Below are 18,859 nucleotides of genomic sequence, written 5' to 3' on the forward strand. Positions count from 1 at the left end.
CCCACATGGACCATCATGATTAAATCATCTCCCTACTACTGCAAGTTACTCTCCAGCTCTAAACAGATGTCCTGAACCCTGACGCTGGACAGGCAATACAGCCACATGGACTTGTGCACTTTGCAGCAGCACTATACTGGCCACCTCTACACCAGCATGCCTTCTTACAACTCCACTTGAAATAGCTGCTTATGTCATGATGCCATGGAACTAAGTTCATTTCATTTGCCCTGCAGCCCCCAGCTCTACAGTCTCCGTCCTTACTCATTCACCCTGCAGCCCCCACGCTTCCTGCATGTGAATATCTGTAGCATTTAGCAAGTGTGAATGAGTTATGTTGCAATAATTCTGTCCTTTTGATATTAGTTTATAAAGGTAACAATTAGTAATCTATTTTAGTTTTTTGTTTCTGACAATATTTCACTTGCATTGAAATAGCTTCCATCAACCTCCTGTCGTTTACTGCACATCTGAGTGGTAAATCTTGGAGAAAGCATGTAGACCTTTATCACCATTTGTAGATGCACGTGAAAATTTTGAGCTTTATGTTGAGTTTTGCAAGTAGAAATTTGTGTCCTGGTTCATAAAGTAATCAACCCTGGTTATAATAAACTGCATTTTTCCAGGTTGATTTTCAGATAGAGAAGTTGAGTAGGCTCTTCAAGACTTCCTTCAAGAGACGAGTGTTTTTGTGCTGATGTTAATTCTGAAAAAGAAACTACTAACTACTTTCTTAGAATGTTAGTCAGTGTATAATAAGACTTTTATCAGAGGATCAGATTTTCAAATGTTGTTCCTATGTATGTATTAACAGCAATCATACCATGGGAAAACCCAGCTTTGCAGTTAACCTTGCAAATATGTTGAATATTGTAGCATGTAAGCTTTTTAGCTTGCGGGCAAGAGCATTTTCTTAGAATGTGTGTTTGTATTTCAGTGTTTGGAATGCTTCTAGGAGATACAATTATTCTGGATGACTTAAATGCTGCCAATCAATATAGAAAAGAGGTATGTTCTTGCCTTGTAATTATTCTGTATTTTGTGATTGTCAGTCAGTATCCATCATCTGATTATTACTCCTGAGACCTTTTATGGGCAAAAAATGGTTTTAAAAAGGCAAATATTAAACTAAATGCTGCTGTGATCACCTACCACAGATTGAGGCATGTGTAGGGAATCCATATGAACAAAACTGGGTTGCGTCAAAATTAACATTTTTATCAAGAGACACCAACTCTTTGAGACATCAAAAAGACATCTTCGTCTCCCGTTAGTTCACACTCGTGTGATGACATTGAATATTGAGAGATGAAAGGTTGCCTACAAATAAGCAATTTGGAATGAAACAATGACATTGGCATCTGAATCCGCAAAGTAACTGTATAACAATAGCTGCCTTTGAGCAACAGAAAGAAAACAACACTGGCAGATAATTGAGATTATTGAAAGCGTTCCTGTGCACATCTCTTCTTTAAAAGTTAGTGCCTGGTGAAAAAGCAGTTTGGAACAGTTGTTCGCTGAGATCGAGCAAGATCTGTAAAATTACCCATATCAGGAAAAAATAGCTGACAAGTCAGGACCTGAGTTATTCAAACAACTCTGTCTTTACGAGTTCTCAACTGCAATTGCTTTTACGTTCTTGCCTGTACTAAACTCTTCCCCACTGTCTTTTTAGCTTTATTACCTCTGCGTTTTTTGTGTACATACGAACATATATGAATTGAGAGCAAATGAACTCCTCAAGCCTGCTTTGTCATACAGTAGGATTCTAACCGATGTGTTTGAGTTTTGAACTCCACATTCCCATCTACTTCTGAATTTGGACTCCCTCGCCTATCAAGAATCTGACTGCCTTCAACCTAAAAATATTCAATGACCCTGTGGCTTCAAAGCCTCATGAAGTACAGAATTCCAAAGTCCTGAAAGGCAATGACAAGTTTTTTTAAATGGCAGCTCCCAATACTGCACACAAAGAAACATTCTGTCGTCCTCCACTTTGTTGGTACTGTTCAGGATAGTATATTATTTTACCAATTCACCCCTCTCTCCTTTTAACGCAAGTGGAAATACATTGGTCTCCCCAAGCTATCCCTCATAAGACAACCTGATCAGTCCAGGATGTCAGAGTAAACCACCTCTGAACCACTTTTGGTGTGTTTGCATCTTTTATTAAATGAGGAGAACAAAATTACTCTCAGTATTTGGAATGTAGTGTCACCAAGTGCCCTGTATAAATGAAACATAACATCCTTACTTTTATATTAAATTAGTCCGCAATGCAGGATAGTGTTTAATTAGTCCGCCTTAATTATTTGATGTTTTGCATACTAATTTCAACTCGCACTATAATGCCTCTGCATCTTGGAATTTTGTCAACTTCTCTGGTGATGTGATACTCACTTCTGTATTCCTCCTTCCAAAGTGAACAATTTAACATAATACTTCATGTGTCAGATATTCGCCCATTCTCCCTGTATCTATATCTCTGCAATCTCCTTATGCCCTCTTCACACCATATTTTTCTACCTATCTTTGAGACAACTGCAAATTTGGCTATTATGCCTTCACTCCCCTCATTGAAGTTATTGTTATAAATTGAAAAAGGCTCCAAATTTGGTCACTAGCCCACACCACTTGACCTGATCTAACAATTTGGAGAGTATAGTTATTTTAATTTCTGTTTATGCTGTTTTCTACCAGCCAGTCAATTTTCTTTCTTCCTCCTACGTTATTGTCTCTTATTTTGTGCAGTAAACTTTTAGTGGCATTTTATTAGATATCTCAGTGATGCAGTGCAGCAAAGGCCTGTCATCTCTGCACCAAGCTATCTATGCTAATCTCACTTTCCAACACTTGGCCCATACCCTTGAATGTTATGACAATTAGATGCTCATCTACGCACTTTTTCAAAGTTGTGACGTTTCCACCTCTACCACCTATTTAGGAAGTGCATTCTATATTCCCACCACCCTATGGTAAAGAAGATTTTCCTCAAATCCCCTTCAATCCCTTGCCTTTCACCTTAGAAATTGTGCCTGCCTTGTTAATTGGCCTTTTAGCTAGGGGAAGTGACTGCTTCCTATGATTGTATCAATGCCCCTCATAATTGAATGCATCTCACCTAGGACCACCCCAACCTTTTCTCCTCTAAAGAAAGCAGTTCGACTCTATCTAGCCTCTCATCATAGCTAAAATGCTCCAAACCAGGCAACAGCCTGGTTAATTTCTTCTGTGCCCCCTCTAGTAAAACTACATTCTTCCAATACTGTGGCGACTTCAACTATGTCCTATCTAAAGTCCTGCAAAGTCAGAACCAAGTGTCCCATATGCCACCTTAACCACCTTTTATTAATCTTCAGTGTCTTACTACTTTCAGGGATCTGTCGACAAGCACCACGAGTTGTGCATACATACGTATCTTCCCATCTCTTCCCCTCCATATTCCCATCTGTGGTACATTACTGGTCTTTGGCCTGTAATCTCTCAAACAGCCCGCTATGACCACCACTGTCTCCTACCACTAAGACAGACCTGGATCTAAATGCTTCTCCAAAGTGGGGCCTTGTCAAAAAAAGGCACAAATTTCTATCAAATGCACTACCCTCATCTACAAAAACCAAAAAAATTGAATCAAATTTGTTAGGCGTGGTGCCCCTCTTCAAAGCTGTGCTGACAATCTCTATTCGAACCATGCCTCTCCAAGAGCAGATTCAGAATTTTTTCCAATAGTTCCCCTCCCACTGATATGTGGCTCACTGGTCCATAATTCTCTGATTTATCCCTACAACCCATCTTGAAGACTGGAACCATATTAGCTGCCACCATTCCTCTGGCATCTCCCTTATGGCAGAGAGGAATTAAAGTTTTGGGTCAAAGTACCCAGCAATTTCTTGCTTTGCCTCCCACAGCACCCTGGGATTCATCCACTTTTAAGTCTGCCAAAACCTCTGATGCTGCCTTATTCTCTACCAATCTGTCAATTCGTAGTCGTATTTGCCAAAATCTGTACGTACACCATCGTTCTCCTCCTGACTGACAGTAGAAGTGAAGTTTGCACTTAACACCGTATTTAATGTGTTCTGGCTCCATACACATTGTTCCTATTGTGTCTAATGGACCCTATTCTTTGGTTATGCTCTTTCCTCTCAATGTATTTAGAGTAATTTGGGATTCTTGTTTTGAGACAAAAAGAAACTGCAGATGCTGGAATCCAAGATAGACAAATAGGTGGCTGGAAGAACACAGCAAGCAGGCAGCATCCGGAGGAAAGAAGTAGTCAATGTTTTGGGTATTATCCTCCTTCGGGCATGAATGTGGGGTTAGGGAGAGCTGCAGATAAAGAGGGGGAGAAGGGGTGGAGGTGGAATGGTGGTGCTAAATGGTAGTAGGTGCAACCCGGTTGGTTGATGGGACAGATAAGGTGGAGTAGAAGGGAGGAGGTGGGACTGGTAGGGAAGCTGGGGGCATGTGTAGGAAGGTTACGTGAAATTGGGGAACTCAGTGTTGAGTCCTCCGTGCTGTAGGATACCCAGGCAGAAGACAAGGTGTTCTTCAAATTTGTGTTCCAAGTCGCAGTGACATTGGAGGAGGCCACCCTCTCTGCAGCTGCTACTTCCTCCCTTCCATTCCACCTTCTAACGCTCCTTTTTTCGATCACCAACCGGATTCATACCTACGACCAGTGTCCCCTATCACTACCATTCCACCTTCCATCTATACTACTACACCCCACCCCACCCCACCCCGCCGCCACCACCACCACCACCACCAATACGGAGACTAGTGACTGTTTCACTGAGCATCTCCCGATTGGCCTGTAACAGCCAACCTAACCACACGGTCACTGCCCATTTCAACTACCTGCCCCACCCCCTCCAACATGTCTATCTTCAGCCTCCTCCACTGTCGCTGTGACACTGGAACTCATATTTGAAGAACAACACCTTGTCTCCTGCTTGGGCATCCTACAGTCCAGAGGACTGCACATTGAGTTCTCCAATTTTATATAACCTTCCCATCTATCCCTCAGCTCCCCTACCAGCCCCACTGCCTCCCTTCCATTCCACCGTCTGACCCTCCCTTCTAGCCACCAGCCAGATTCATCCCTCCCATCAACCAACCAGGTTGGACCGAATACCAGTGTCCACCTATCACCACCATTCTGCCTCAACTCCCACCCTCACCACCCCCTTAACTGCAGCTCCCCCTCCCCCAACATCCTCTCCCAAAGAAGGGTAATACCCGAAATGTTGACTGCTCCTTTCCTCCAGATGCTGTTTGACTTGCTGTGTTCTTCCAGCCTCCAGTTTGTACATCTTTGGGGTTTCCCCCTGATTTTACCCATCGGTGTTTGTTCATATCCCTTCTTTGATCTCCTGATGGCTTTGTTTCTTCCTGCAGTTTCTATACTCCACTACAGCCTGCATTGGTTTGCTCTCTTTGCACCGGTTCAAGGCCTTTCTCTTCCTCATGTAGTCCTGAATGTCCCTAAACATCCAGGGTTCTCTGAGCTTGTTTTTATATGTCACTTGGAGATAGCAAGAGCTGCAGATGCTGGAGTCAGTCAATATACAGTGGACCTGGATGAACATCAGAAGGACAGGAAAGTCTATGTTTCAGATTTACAGCCTTCATCAAGACTCAGGAGGGGGAACAGAGATGGGAAATAAGTGGGACTGCTGGGGCTGGGAGATAGTAGGAGATACCTGGATGCAAGTAGAGGTAAATCATGAAGAGGGTGGGGTGGATAGGTGAGAAAGAAGATAGACAGATTGTGTCAGGTCAAGGAGGCAGGGATGAAAGAGGGGCCTGGACATGGGATGAGGCAGGGGTTGGGGCGATTTTGAACTTGATGAATTCTATGTCAAGGCCATTGGGCTGTGAGCTCCTGAAGCTGTATATGAGATGTTGCTCCTCCAGTTTGTGTGGCATCATTGTGACTCTGGAGGAGACCCAGGATGGGCATCCCACTAAGGGAGTGGGAAGGGGAGTTAAAATGGTTGGCAATCAGAAGGTGCTGTTGAATATAGTGTACAGAGCGCAGATGCTCTGCGAATTGGTCGCCTACATGTAGGGCATGTGATCTCTTATTTTCCTTTTGGCATTTCCTATCTCCCCACCGTTGTGGTGTACATTTACCCAGAAGTAGCTATTCCCATTCTGCTTTGGGCAGATCCTGCCTTATTTTAATAATATCAGCCTTCTCCCAATCGAAAACCCTGATTTTTGCATGCCATCACTTTCCTTTCCCATGATAAAATTAACAGTACTGTGTGTGGTTTTCAAGAGTAAAACGATGCTGCACGACCACCTCAGCCACCTGCTTACCTTTGTTCCCCAAAGTTAGGTTCAGCATTGTACAGTCCCTTGTTGGGAGCTTCTATGCGTTGATGCAAACAGCTGTCCTGAATACATTTCAAGAAATCTGCCCACTTGTATAACAATTAATATTGAGGAAGTTGAAATCTCATAAAACAATTATCCTAATATTCTAATCTCCCAACTGAGCCAATTATCTGTCTGTGCACCTCTATTACTTGTTAATTGTTTGGAGGCCTATAATACTTTCCCAATATGTGACTTAATCCCTTTCTATTCCCGGACCCTACTCTCAAAATCTCATTGAAAACTGTTCGAAGATGTCTTCCCTCCTTATTACAGTAATTGACTCTTTAATTAATAACACAAAACCACTTCCTATCTTGCACAACTCCTCATTTACTTGAAGATCCAATACTTCAGAATATTGAGTTGCCAATCCTGCCTCTCCCTCAACCACGCATCTGTGATGGCAGTGTTAGCACGTTCTATGTGTTAATCCACAATTTTAACTCCTCTGTGTTATCTATAATAGTCCAAGGATTAGAAGCCATTAAGCCTTGCCTTACTCTGGTTTTGGTTCGTTTACTGACTAATGTTCTGTGTCCCCAACCCCTGCTGGACTAGTTTAAACTTCTTTTCCAACACACTAGCAAACCAGCAGCAAGAGAAATCCTAGTACAAAACACCTGTTTCACTTTTATTCCAAGCAGGTTACTCCTTCAAAGTATTTGTTGCATTTTTATTTCCTTTTCAGGATAACGGGTAATAAAACTCAACTTCATTTCACTCAAGAACAAATGTAATAAATGTGCTCCTTGATTTTAATTGAATTGTGATAGCTGCATGCTTTAAAAAAAATCATAAATATTTGTTGCAATTAACCAAGGGACTGTGAAAGCGTGGAGCTGATCAACTCCACCATCTAGTCATAATGTGCATGAAACTTAAGTTATTACTTTTGCATGGTGTTTGAAAATATGCTGTATATACAGTAAGCTAAGTACTTAAACTGACCATTATTTTGCTTAAAAATTTAAGATGCAGAACTAATTCAATGAAGCTTTCTGGAAACACTCTTAATTCTTAAATGGGCTCTGACTCTGAAATTTTGCTTAATTTCACTTTAATATGCCATTTTCAGGTTGTGAAAATCACCCATTGCCCTACCTTATTGACTAGAGATGGAGACAGAATTCGAAGCAATGGAAAGTTTGGAGGCCTTCAAAACAAAGCTCCACAAATGGATAAACTTCGAGGACTGGTGTTTGGAGCTCCTCTACCAAAAGCTTATCATACACTGAATTCTCAAATTGGTACGTTTCAGTTCAGGAATAATATTTAAGGCATATAGGGAGGGGATAGGTCAGTCCAGGGAAGACGGACAGGTCAAGGAGGCGGGATGAGGTGGTAGGTAGGAAACGGAGTTGCGGCTTGAGGTGGGAGGAAGGGATGGATGAGAGGAAGAACAGGTTAGGGAAGCGAAGACAGGCTGGGCTGGTTTAGGGATGCAGTGGGGGGAGGGGAGGAGCTGGGCTGGTTGTGGGAAGCAGTGGGGGAAGGGGAGATTTTGAAGCTTGTGAAGTCCACACTGATACCATTGGGCTGCAGGCTTCCCAAGCAGGAAATGAGTTGCTGTTCTTGCAACCTTCGGGTGGCATCATTGTGGCACTGCAGGAGGCCCATGATGGACATGTCGTCTGAGGAGTGGGAGGGGAAGTTAAAATGGTTCGTGACTGGGAGGTGCAGTTGTTTGTTGCAAACCGAGCAGAGGTGTTCTGCAAAGCGGTCCCCAAGCCTCCGCTTCGTTTCCCCAATGTAGAGGAAGCCACACCGGATACAATGGATGTAATATACCACATTGGCAGATGTGCAGGTGAACATCTGCTTGATATGGAAAGTCATCTTGGGGTCTGGGATAGGGGTGAGGGAGGTGGTGTGGGAGCAAGTGTAGCACTTCCTGTGATTGCAGGGGAAAGTGCCTGGTGTGGTGGGGTTGGAGGGGAGCGGACAAGGGAGTCGCGGAGAGAGTGGTCTCTCCGGAAGGCAGACAAGGGTGGGGATGGAAAAATAGCTTGGGTAGTGGAGTCGGATTGTAGATGGCAGAAGTGTTGGAGGATGATGTGTGTATCCGGAGGTTAGTGGGGTGGTATGTGAGAACACGGGGATCCTCTGGGGGCGGGTGTTGCGGGAAATGTGGGAGACACGGTCAAGGGTGTTCTTGACCACTGTGGGGGGAAAGTTGTGGTCCTTGAAGAACGTGGACATCTGGGATGTGCGGGAGTGGAATGCAGCAGAGGCAGAGGAATTGGGAATAGGGGATGGAATTTTTGCAGGAGGGTGGGTGGGAGGAGGTGTATTCTAGGTAGCTGTGGGGGTCAGTAGGCTTGAAATGGACATCAGTTTCTAGCTGGTTACCTGAGATGGAGACTGAGGTGTCCAGGAAGGTGAGGGATATGTTGGAGATGGCCCAGGTGAACTTGAGGTTGGGGTAGAAGGTGTTGAAGTGGATGAACTGTTCGAGCTCCTGGGGAGCAAGAGACGGCGCTGACACAGTCATCAATGTAACGGAGGAAGAGGTGGGGTTTGGGGCCTGTGTAGGTGCAGAAGAGGGACTGTTCCACGTAACCCACAAAGAGGCAGGCATAGGTTGGGCCCATGCGGGTACCCATGGCCACCCGCTTTGTCTGTAGGAAGTACGAGGAATCGAAAGAGAAGTTGTTGAGGGTGAGGACGAGTTCGGCTAGGCGAATGAGGGTGTCGGTGGAGGGGGATTGGTCGGGCCTGCGGGACAGGAAGAAGCGGAGGGCCTTGAGGCCATCTGCATGAGGAATACAGGTGTATAGGGACTGGACGTCCATGGTGAAAATGAGGTGTTGGGGGCCAGGGAATTGGAAGTCCTGGAGGAGGTGGAGGGCGTGGGTGGTGTCACGGACGTACGTAGGGAGTTCCTGGGCCTAAGGGGAGAAAATGGAGCCCAGATAGGTGGAGATGAGTTCGGTGGGGCAGGAACAGGCTGAGACAATGGGTCGACCAGGGCAGGCAGGTTTGTGGATTTTGGGAAGGAGATAGAAACGGGCCGTGCGGGGTTGGGGAACAATGAGGTTGGAGGCTGTGGGTGGGAGGTCCCCTGAGGTGATGAGGTCATGGATGGTGTTGGAGATGATGGTTTGGTGCTCGGGGGTGGGGTCATGATCAAGGGGGCGGTAGGAGGAGGTTTCAGAGAGTTGGCGTCTGGCCTCGGCGATGTAGAGGTCAGTGCGCCGTACTACCACTGCACCGCCCTTGTCTGCAGGTTTGATGGTGAGGTTGGGGTTGGAGTGGTTGAGGGGGTGGAGAGGTTGAGGCGGTTGATGTCTCGACAGCAGTTGGAGACGAAGAGGTCAAGGGAGGGTAGGAGGCCTGTTGGTGGTGTCCAGGAAGAGGACTTGTGTTGGAGGTGGGTGAAGGGGTCAGTGGAGGAAGGTTAGGCTCCTGGTTAAAGAAGTAAGCGTGGAGGCGAAAGCGGTGGAAAAGCTGCTCAATGTCCAAACGTGACTGGTATTCGTTGATGTGTGGGTGGAGGGGGACAAAGGTGAGCCTCTTGCTTAGGACTGACTGTTTGTCCTCAGTCAGTGGGAGGTCTGGGGGGATGATGAAGATTCGTCAGGGCTCAGTGTGGCTGTCTTCTCTGGGGTTGCTGGCTGTGGAGGTTGTGGGCGGAGCGATGTGGTCGTCAGCTGTGGGCGGGGTTCCGTCGGCTGCGGGCAGAGCGGAATGGACAGCAGCGGCGGTGAGGATGAGTTGTGTGGTGTTGGTTCTGGAAGTGGAGGCGGTGACTGCTGCAGCGTTCGCGGTCCCGGAAGTGGTGTGCCCGGCGGTGGCGGATGTGACATCATGGGTGGGGTCATCGGTGGGGTCACTGGCCGTGTCCTCATGGTCAATGGCGGCGGGTGCATGGTGGGGGAGGGGCAGGGACAGGCTCGGGATTTGGGAGGTGCAGGAATCCTTTTTAAGGTGGCAGAAGCCAGTGAGTTTGTTGTACTTCCCTCTCCCCATCCCCCTCTCTGATGAAGGGTCTCGGCCCGAAACATCAGCTTTTGTGCTCCGGAGATGCTGCTTGGCCTGCTGTGTTCATCCAGCTTCACACTTTGTTACCTTGGATTCTGCAGCATCTGCAGTTCCCATTATCTCTGACATATCTTGAAGATTGCACTGCAGCAGTGAAAGATATTGGGGTTCACTTCAACTTTAAGTGTAACTGAATTAGTGTTCTACAATTGTGGACCAAGTTTGAGAGGACCAAGCTAAAAGTTTTTCTAGTCCTAAATTGTTAAGAGCCATTCCATGTTTTTAAAAAGTGTTTTAAATATTTTACGGAATTTATTACTTGTAGAACAAATGCACAAAGATAATGCCCAAAAGCAGAATTTTTTCAGTCAACAACTTTGAGACACTAGTTAGTAATCCTGGAATACTGTTCTGTTGCTTCAAGACATTCTTTCTTCAATTGTCTTTATGGTGCTTCAGACCACCAAGAAACATTACTGATCCTTGATTGCTACTACCCCCAATGCCTGATCAGAAATGACCTAAATTCTGATTGGCTTATCAGTGCATGAACAGTTTGTAGTCAGTCTTCGAGTTTTTTTTTGTGGGTAGTATCTGCCCAATATCTGATCCTTTACAGTAATAGCTTAATGAAATCACTTCCTCCTGTCTCTCAGTCATTTTTTTGACATGCCAATTACTCAATTACCTTTTATTTCCTTTTCTGTCTTAGTTTACCAACTTTATAGTGATTATCATCCCAAATTTCCTAACTGATTTATCTGAATGTTGTCCCAAACCTGTCAGTATTATTTTAACTGGAACCATGCGTCACTCAACCACTGTGAATATGTAAAACTAATCAAAACTCAATGACTGTACAAACAAATGTACATAGATTTTAAGTTACAAATTTAAAACATAGCTATGCCTGGAGTAAAAGACAACAGTTGGAGCTGGAGGATCATCCAGATCAGATCTCTCCCAGAGGAGACAGAGGATCTTGATCGGCTGGGAAAATTGATGAATGGAGAGAGAGATCTGGGTGTTCAGGTCCATGGTTCCCTGAAGGTGACGACGCAGGTCAATAGAGTGGTCAAGAAGGCATATGGCATGCTTTCCTTCATTGGGCGGGGTATTGAGTACAAGAGTTGGCCAGTCATGTTGCAGTTGTATAGGACTTTGGTTCAGCTACATTTGGAGTACTGTGTACAGTTCTGGATGTGGATGCTTTGGAGAGGGTGCAGAGGAGGTTCACCAGGATGTTGCCTGGTATGGAGGGTGCTAGCTATGAAGAGAGGTTGAATTGTTTAGGATTATTTTTATTAGAAAGACTGAGATTGAGAGGGGACCTGATTGAGGTCTACAAAATCATTAGGGGTATAGACAGGGTGGATAGCAAAAAGCTTTTTCCCAGAGTGGGGGACTCAATTACTAGGCGTCATGAGTTCAAAGTGAGAGGAGGAAAGTTTAAGGGAGATATGCGTGGAAAGTTCTTTACACAGAGGGTGGTGGGTGCCTGGAACACGTTGCCAGCGGAGGTGGTAGACGCAGACATGTTAGCGTCATTTAAGATATTTTTGGACAGGTACATGGATGGGCAGGGAGCAAATGGACGCAGACCGTTAGAAAATAAATGACAGGTTAGACAGAGGATCTTGATCGGCGCAGACTTGGAGGGCCGAAGGGCCTGTTCCTGTGCTGTAGGTTTCTTTGAGGAACACAGGTTAGGCAGCATCAGAGGACCCAACCCGACCCGCAACATCAACTTTCCTGCTCCTCTGCTGCAGACCTGCTGTGAACCTCCAGTTCCAACTTGTCGTCTCTGACTCCAGCATCTGCAGTTCTTGCTATTCCCTATATCTAGAGTTAAACAACACTCACATTTATTCACCTTTAGCTTACGTTAGCTTGAGCCATAAAGGCAACCATAAACTCATGATCATACTTTTTGACCTATGTTATGTGACTCTTTTCCTTTCAGAAACTTGTTGAAAAACAACCTAATCCTATAACATCAAAGCTTTGTTGATGGCTTTGCTGAAATTCCTTTATTAAACAGCCCTTTGCGATCAAGGAATAGTTGCTCCCAATTGGTTCAACAGTTCTGGTGTTCACAGATAAGTCCAGTGCACAATCTGCAGACTCTGCCACACAAGGCGTAGAAGATGTTTAAAGGGTCAGACAGATAAAGTATTTTGGGATTTTTGTGCTCTCTAGCATGTCCGTTTCGTCTGTCTGTCCTCAACAAAGTCTTCAGATATCTTCAGTGCCTTCCTGAATGAACCTTCTCCACCTTGTTCCACCACAAATCAGGGCTGCCTTGAGTTGGAGGGGATGTTTGATCTCAGGGTAGCTTTGAGGACACGCTGAAGTTGTTCTTTTTCTGACTGCTTGGGAGTACTTTGTGGTGATGACTGTTCTTCATAGAGCTGTTGCTGGATTATAGACACACGAACCATATGTCCAGCTCAGAAAAGCTAGTTTTGGGTGATTATTGCATTGATGCTGAGCACATTGGTGGCTGTTTGACTGCCTTTCTTCCCACTGAATTTAGAGAATCTTACAAAGGTAATATGAGATGCCTACTATAGATTGTTCAACTTTCTGTAGCATATAGGGATCACTGCCCAATAAGCTATCCCCTTTGCTTTGGGTTTGAGATCCTTTATCTTCAGTTTCTCTTCCTTAGTCTGCTTAAGGTTGGTCAGTACACTTGAGGTGTTAAAGTTCTCCATCACTGACTGTCTTTGTCCAGAGTACACTGCCAAGATACAAGAAATATCTGTATTTCCTGGATCTACCCACCAGTCTTATGATGTTACATTGTGGGAGTCAGTTAGAAGGGAACTTTAGTTTCTGGGTGTTTTCCAGCCTTTTTCAAATGAAAATAAACTCTAAGATGAGGACAGCAGTGTACGCAGGTGTTATCTGCTTACTGAAGCTCTGACTGAAGGTGGGATGCTTTTTGCTTTCAATTGAATGCAGCTTGTGTTGAATGGTTTCTTGTCCTGCAAATTTTCTACATGCACGTGGAAAATTTGCTGAAGATAAGTAGTACAGTGTGAAAAACTGAGAAGAACATTGGTGCACTGACACAGCCGTGTTTGATTTGATTTGATTTTTCTCAAGTTTAATAGTTCTGTTGGTGAGAATAAGACAGAGGATGGTGACAACTTTGAGGGCTGCCAAGTTTGAAGAAGATTTTCCATGAGCCTTTTTGTTTGACTGTCATAGGCTTTTGTGAGGTTCAAAAGGCCATGTACAGGATTTTGTGCAACTCCTAAGTTTTTGTAGAATCTGCTAGGCAATGAACACCATATTTTCTGTCCCTTGATGGATGGAAACCAAATTGTCACCAAGAAAAGAGCTCCTCAGCTTACTCAGAATGAGATCGAAGAGGACGTTGCAATGATTTTTCCCGGGTAGACAGTAGGAAGACTGCTTTGTAGCCACTGTGCACGGATTGTCTCCCTTTTTGAATATACTCAGTTAGCATCCCTGAGATCCCCTAGCATGCACTTCTCTTCCTAGAGCAGAGGGGTATGAGGTTGTGTTCCCATGTTGTGAGTACATTTCTACTGTGTTTCAGAATTAGGGCAGGGATTCTATCTGCTGCAGACGCAGTGTGATTTTTCAGCCGTTTAATGTTTTTTATCAACTTCATTACAGATTGGGACAACACTGAAACTGAACTGGGTGGGCTAGGAATGGAATTGGAGACATTCAAGCTAAGGATAGTGTCAGCTGATTTTTTTCACTGGATTTTTGCTGTCTTCTGTTTGGTTCTTGGCGAACGGACTGTTCAGGTGTTTGAACTATAACTCATTTTGACTGCATTGTAGAAACAGTGCACGTTTGTTGGTGTCTAAAAGTTGTTAATTACCCAAGCAGTTTCTACCCACTGTTTGTTCTTTATTGTGTTTTTATACTAAGTTGCTGCTTTACTCTTGAGTCTTGAAGCTTCCAGTCTGTGAAAGCTTTGAGCATATTTTCAGTTGTATTCTGTATTTCTTGGTCATTTTTGTCAATCTATCGCAATGTTTTCTGGTAGAGAAACCAAAAACCTTTTTGTTAGCTACTTATGAGTTGACAAAGTGCAATAGTGCTCTTGGTGGCTGGAGGGTGAGAGTTTGGCATTAAAGTTCTGACGGAGAAGGTCAGCTTGGTGATGTCTTTAGGTTTTCAGTTTTCTTTTGGTATTGTTTCCACTTCCTCCGTTTTGGGGGCATGGCCTCATGGCAGTGATAGATTGAATAGGGTGACGATTGTTTCAGTGATCATTGATACATGCAGGTGACGTAGCCATCTCTGCAGTCCATTTCTTAGGCACTTAACAGCATAATTGCTCGTGTTTGCGTAGGTGTGTTTAGGTCCTGAGGTGGCAGAATAGGAAGTTAGTCGTGACTGGTTCATACTCTAGATATTTGGGCAGGAGGAGGTCTCTGTTAGAGTTTGTTTCCTACTTCTGTAGATATGCTGTTTCAGAAATTTGCATTTTGCATTGAAATCTCTAAGTTGGCTCCTTTTTAATGAAGACTAGGATGCAATAATGATAATCAGCCAGGTTATTTTGTTGCTGATTTTTGTGGTTACTACATTCTTGGACAATTCATATCTATTCATCTATCAGTTTTGAGCAGAACCCCAGAATCCAAATAACCCATGTTAATTTTATGTTCGGAGCTAAATAATAAAGGTTTTAAAAGCAGGCCATAGTTGACAAATAGTTTTCAAACATGTTACTATTTTTATGATGTAATGTAGTGCACATAGAGATTTTGCAAAGATATTTGATAAGCTGTGTCACAGGAGAATTATTACAGATGTTGAAGAAGGAAATCTGTTAAAAATCTTTCTTTTCTCTGCTATTTTAATAGCCTATCAACCAAACCAATCACCTTTCTGGCCTGCTTAGCTTTCTCTATTTACGGTATAAACTCTTAACATTGAGTAAAATAACAATTGGCCATGATTCATGAATAAACTGTGCAGAATGCTATTCAATTACTGTTGCAAAAATGTATATTTATCTGAAAGAATATGTTTTGCACCAGCAGGGGTCAGTGGTGATCTTATCTAGTAATCCCCATCCACACTCTAAGGAAATCTAAGTCAAGGTTTCATATTTCCAGTTTGGATGATACGTGGCAACAGTGTGTATGTCAGACCTGCCACCTTGCTGATTTCACTGGTGTACCTATTCAGTATATATCCACCTAACATCATAGACGCTTTCATAAATCTAAAACACTTGTCAATCTTTTGATCTGTTTCTGCTGAGAATATTTTGTTTCTGACCTCATAATGAAACTGCTTTTGATTTGAACAATATCCGGTTAATTTTTATTTCATTTTGTTCTTTGGTTTCTTTCATTCTTGGTTCTTTGAAACATTTTAGTAGTCGTCAGGGCAGTGCTGTCACTTTAAATCCAAAGTTTACTTTGGACAATACATTAATATGGTGATTATTCTGTACACCTGAAAATAAAACCTGCCATTAAATTGTGATTTTATCTCCTTCAGGCACCCTTAAAAGAGATCCACTCATTTTAATCAACTGTCAGCTCCTCAAACCAGAATAAGCATGTGTCCAATTTTCAGACATTGGCCATGTACCACTTTGCCCACTGAGAGTGGTCTGTGTTAACCGGTCGTCTGGTTTGTTAATTTTTGTAAGGGACTACTTTTGTGCCTGGTGATACAGCCATGATCAGCAACTCAGCATGTAGGCAAATAAAAGTAAGGCACAAATGTAATTTGGTGAAAGATACTCTAAAGCTTCAAACTTGGAAGGTTTTTTCCACTGCAGTTTGTTGATTGATTTATTAATTTACTTATCAAATATACTGGTTCTTTTCTTTAATGGTCCTCTGTATATTCTGTTTTCAGCTGTTTCATTTCTCTTGTAGATCTTATCCAGCAGTATCGCTCTGCTCTGATCAAGCTTAATAACGTTAATCAGGAACTGGATCTGCAGCTGAAGTATCTTGGCTCTCCAGAGATGACCCTGAAGCACAAAGAGCTCAATGAACAAGAGAACCAACTCAAGCAAATAGAGAAACAACTAGGCAAGTTATTAGTTCCCCGAACACAATAATCCAAAACTTCATGGAAAAATGACATACTATGCATAGTCGGTGCAAATTGACCATTATCTTCAGAGGAAGATATGCCATGAGTTTCAAATCTCTGGAGATTGCTAGGTGATTTACATCATTCTGAGACTTGTCTTTTTAACAACCTACATCAACCCTTGCTTTCCAGTAACTTCTCAAAGCTTACTAGATGTGTGCATTATTTGTTCTGAAAAAATGCTGTAGAAATTTGGAGTTTGTAATTAACTTTTTAGACAGGTGCTTGGTTATTGCAATACCAATCAATTTATGCATCTGAGGAAACAAACTCTTTAAATAATGGAAATGATTCTTACACGTGGTAAGATGTTTGCCACATTTCAGACTTTTTTTTACTTTGTTTTTACGCTTGATCTCTCAATTTAATATTTCTTATAGTTCTTGTTGCTATAATTTGTCCACTTACATCCAGCCAACTGCATCATTCCTCTTCCTTTCTCAGTCCATAAATTTCATTTGTTAAGGAGATATTGTTAATCACTTTGTTTATCCAACTCCGTGTCACATTTCCCTCATCAGTACAAAACATCTTACACCTTCAATGGATTACAACTCAAAGTAAATTCAAGCTGAACAGAAATATCTTGCATCGCAGTCAAGTTGCCCCGCAACTACATGGTTGTCCCCAATATTATATTGCTTGAAGATCGAGATTTTATTGAAATTTCATTGATTATTTTCTGCCTAAGTCTGCAAAATAATAAATGATAACTTGGTTTGAAATGCTTTTGCAAACTAAAAATACTGTTTCTATATATTTTAGACTGTTTAGGTCCTAACAAGCAATAACATGTTGAAATTATATTATACAGGTGCTAGCCCAATAGTATTATCACTAGACTATTAATCCAAAGACCCAGGTAATGTTCTATAGACCTGGGTTCAGATCCTGCCATGACGAATGGTAGATCTTGAATTCAATAAAAATCTGGAATTGAGAGTCTTAATGATGATCATGGAACCAATCTGGTTCAATAATGTCCTTCAGAGAAGGAAACTGCCATTCTTACCTGCTGTCTGTGCCTCCAAACCCACAGATATGTGGTTGACTTTTAACTGCCCTCTGGGCAATAAATGCCAGTCTAGCCAGTGATACCCACATCCCATGAACGAATTAAAGAAAGAATGAATCGGACTCTGATGTTTGATTTTTGTTTTCTCAATATAGTACAAAAGAATATAGTTCTGTAACTAGTCTAGATTACACAATACAAAATTAGTATTGTTCTCCAGGTTTAAAAAAAGTCATTTATACTAATTGCTGTGTTTTTTTACCTGTCTACAGGTATGACTCCAACAAGAGCAACTTCTGAATGCAGTCCTAAAGCAATGGCTTTAGATTTGTCTGATGGACAGGCTCCAAGCAAAAAAATGAGAAGAGAGAGTGCAAAGAAAACATATAGGTAGTTATCAAAGCTATTTTCTGAAAAAATGTCAACTATTTACTGCTTTTGAGGATGAGTAAATCGTTGGTCCTTTCATTTTTTTTTATGAAATGGCAACAGGGTAATACTTTCTTTTCTTTGTAACAGTACGGAAGAGTGGGTTTCAATACCTTTGAAAAAATCACAGCAGCCACCTTCAGGATCTGGATTGGACACAAATGGAAGTACTTTGTCACGGAAAAGAAAGGCTTAGAGCAAATGGAAGTTTTTGGACATTGAACAGAAGAGTTAGAACAAATGTAGATGTTTTGTGGGTATATTTTCCTCTGTGAAATTTGGTTACTAAACTCAAATGTTTTACAAAAAGAATTTTCTTAAGCTTCACATAGGGCAATATATCTCAATAGATGAGAATTTGAAGAACTAGAATTACTGTTAAGCAAAAATGTATATAGTCTGAGAGAAAAATTGAACTGTGTATGAATGTGCTACAGAGATTTCTATCCACCAGTTGAAAATATATAAAAACTGTTGGTAGATAATATGTTCATTTGTAGTTATTTAAATTGAGAGGCTTAATTTTATACATTCAACTTTGTACTTTTTATTTTTAAAAACTTTTTGAAAGGCTTACTGAACTTGTTGGTCATGAAGCAAGAAATAAAAATCTCTATAATTAGCTGCTATTTTCTTTAAAGTTACTCTTATCCAAATGGCACATGTATTTTATGAAGCACTAATTTCCTGAAATAAGTGCAATTGCTTTACTAAACATTTGGCTCATTGGTTCACTTCCTCAGGATTAATGTATTGTGGTTATCCCTTTGGCTTAATTTTCATCCACATATTTGACATTTCTAATTCTAATTAGAAGAGAGGCTGTACAGTTGAATGTGAGGCTAAAAGGTAATATATAGAAAAGAAAAAGTGACGGGGGAAACACATCGTGGGGAGGAAGGGAATGTTGCGGGAGTGTACTATCTACATCAG

General features: G+C 42.4%; 1 protein-coding gene across 2 annotated transcripts in view; it reads left to right on the forward strand.

The window, feature by feature from the left end:
* Positions 1–18,568, forward strand: part of smchd1 (structural maintenance of chromosomes flexible hinge domain containing 1) — a 151,831-nt gene extending 133,263 nt beyond the window's left edge. The window contains exons 44-48 of one of the 2 annotated variants that reach the window (XM_048529359.2): positions 938–1,008; positions 7,463–7,634; positions 16,260–16,418; positions 17,770–17,887; positions 18,017–18,568. In XM_048529359.2, coding sequence (XP_048385316.2) covers positions 938–1,008; positions 7,463–7,634; positions 16,260–16,418; positions 17,770–17,887; positions 18,017–18,122 — 626 coding nt within the window. In that variant the 3' untranslated portion in view covers positions 18,123–18,568. The remainder of the gene's footprint in view (positions 1–937; positions 1,009–7,462; positions 7,635–16,259; positions 16,419–17,769; positions 17,888–18,016) is intronic. The other variant, XM_048529358.2, reaches the window with a different exon arrangement.
* The last annotated feature ends 291 nt before the right edge of the window (positions 18,569–18,859 follow it).

Source organism: Stegostoma tigrinum, chromosome 5 (assembly GCF_030684315.1).
Source record: "Stegostoma tigrinum isolate sSteTig4 chromosome 5, sSteTig4.hap1, whole genome shotgun sequence".
In the NCBI taxonomy this organism is placed as follows: Eukaryota; Metazoa; Chordata; class Chondrichthyes; order Orectolobiformes; family Stegostomatidae; genus Stegostoma; species Stegostoma tigrinum.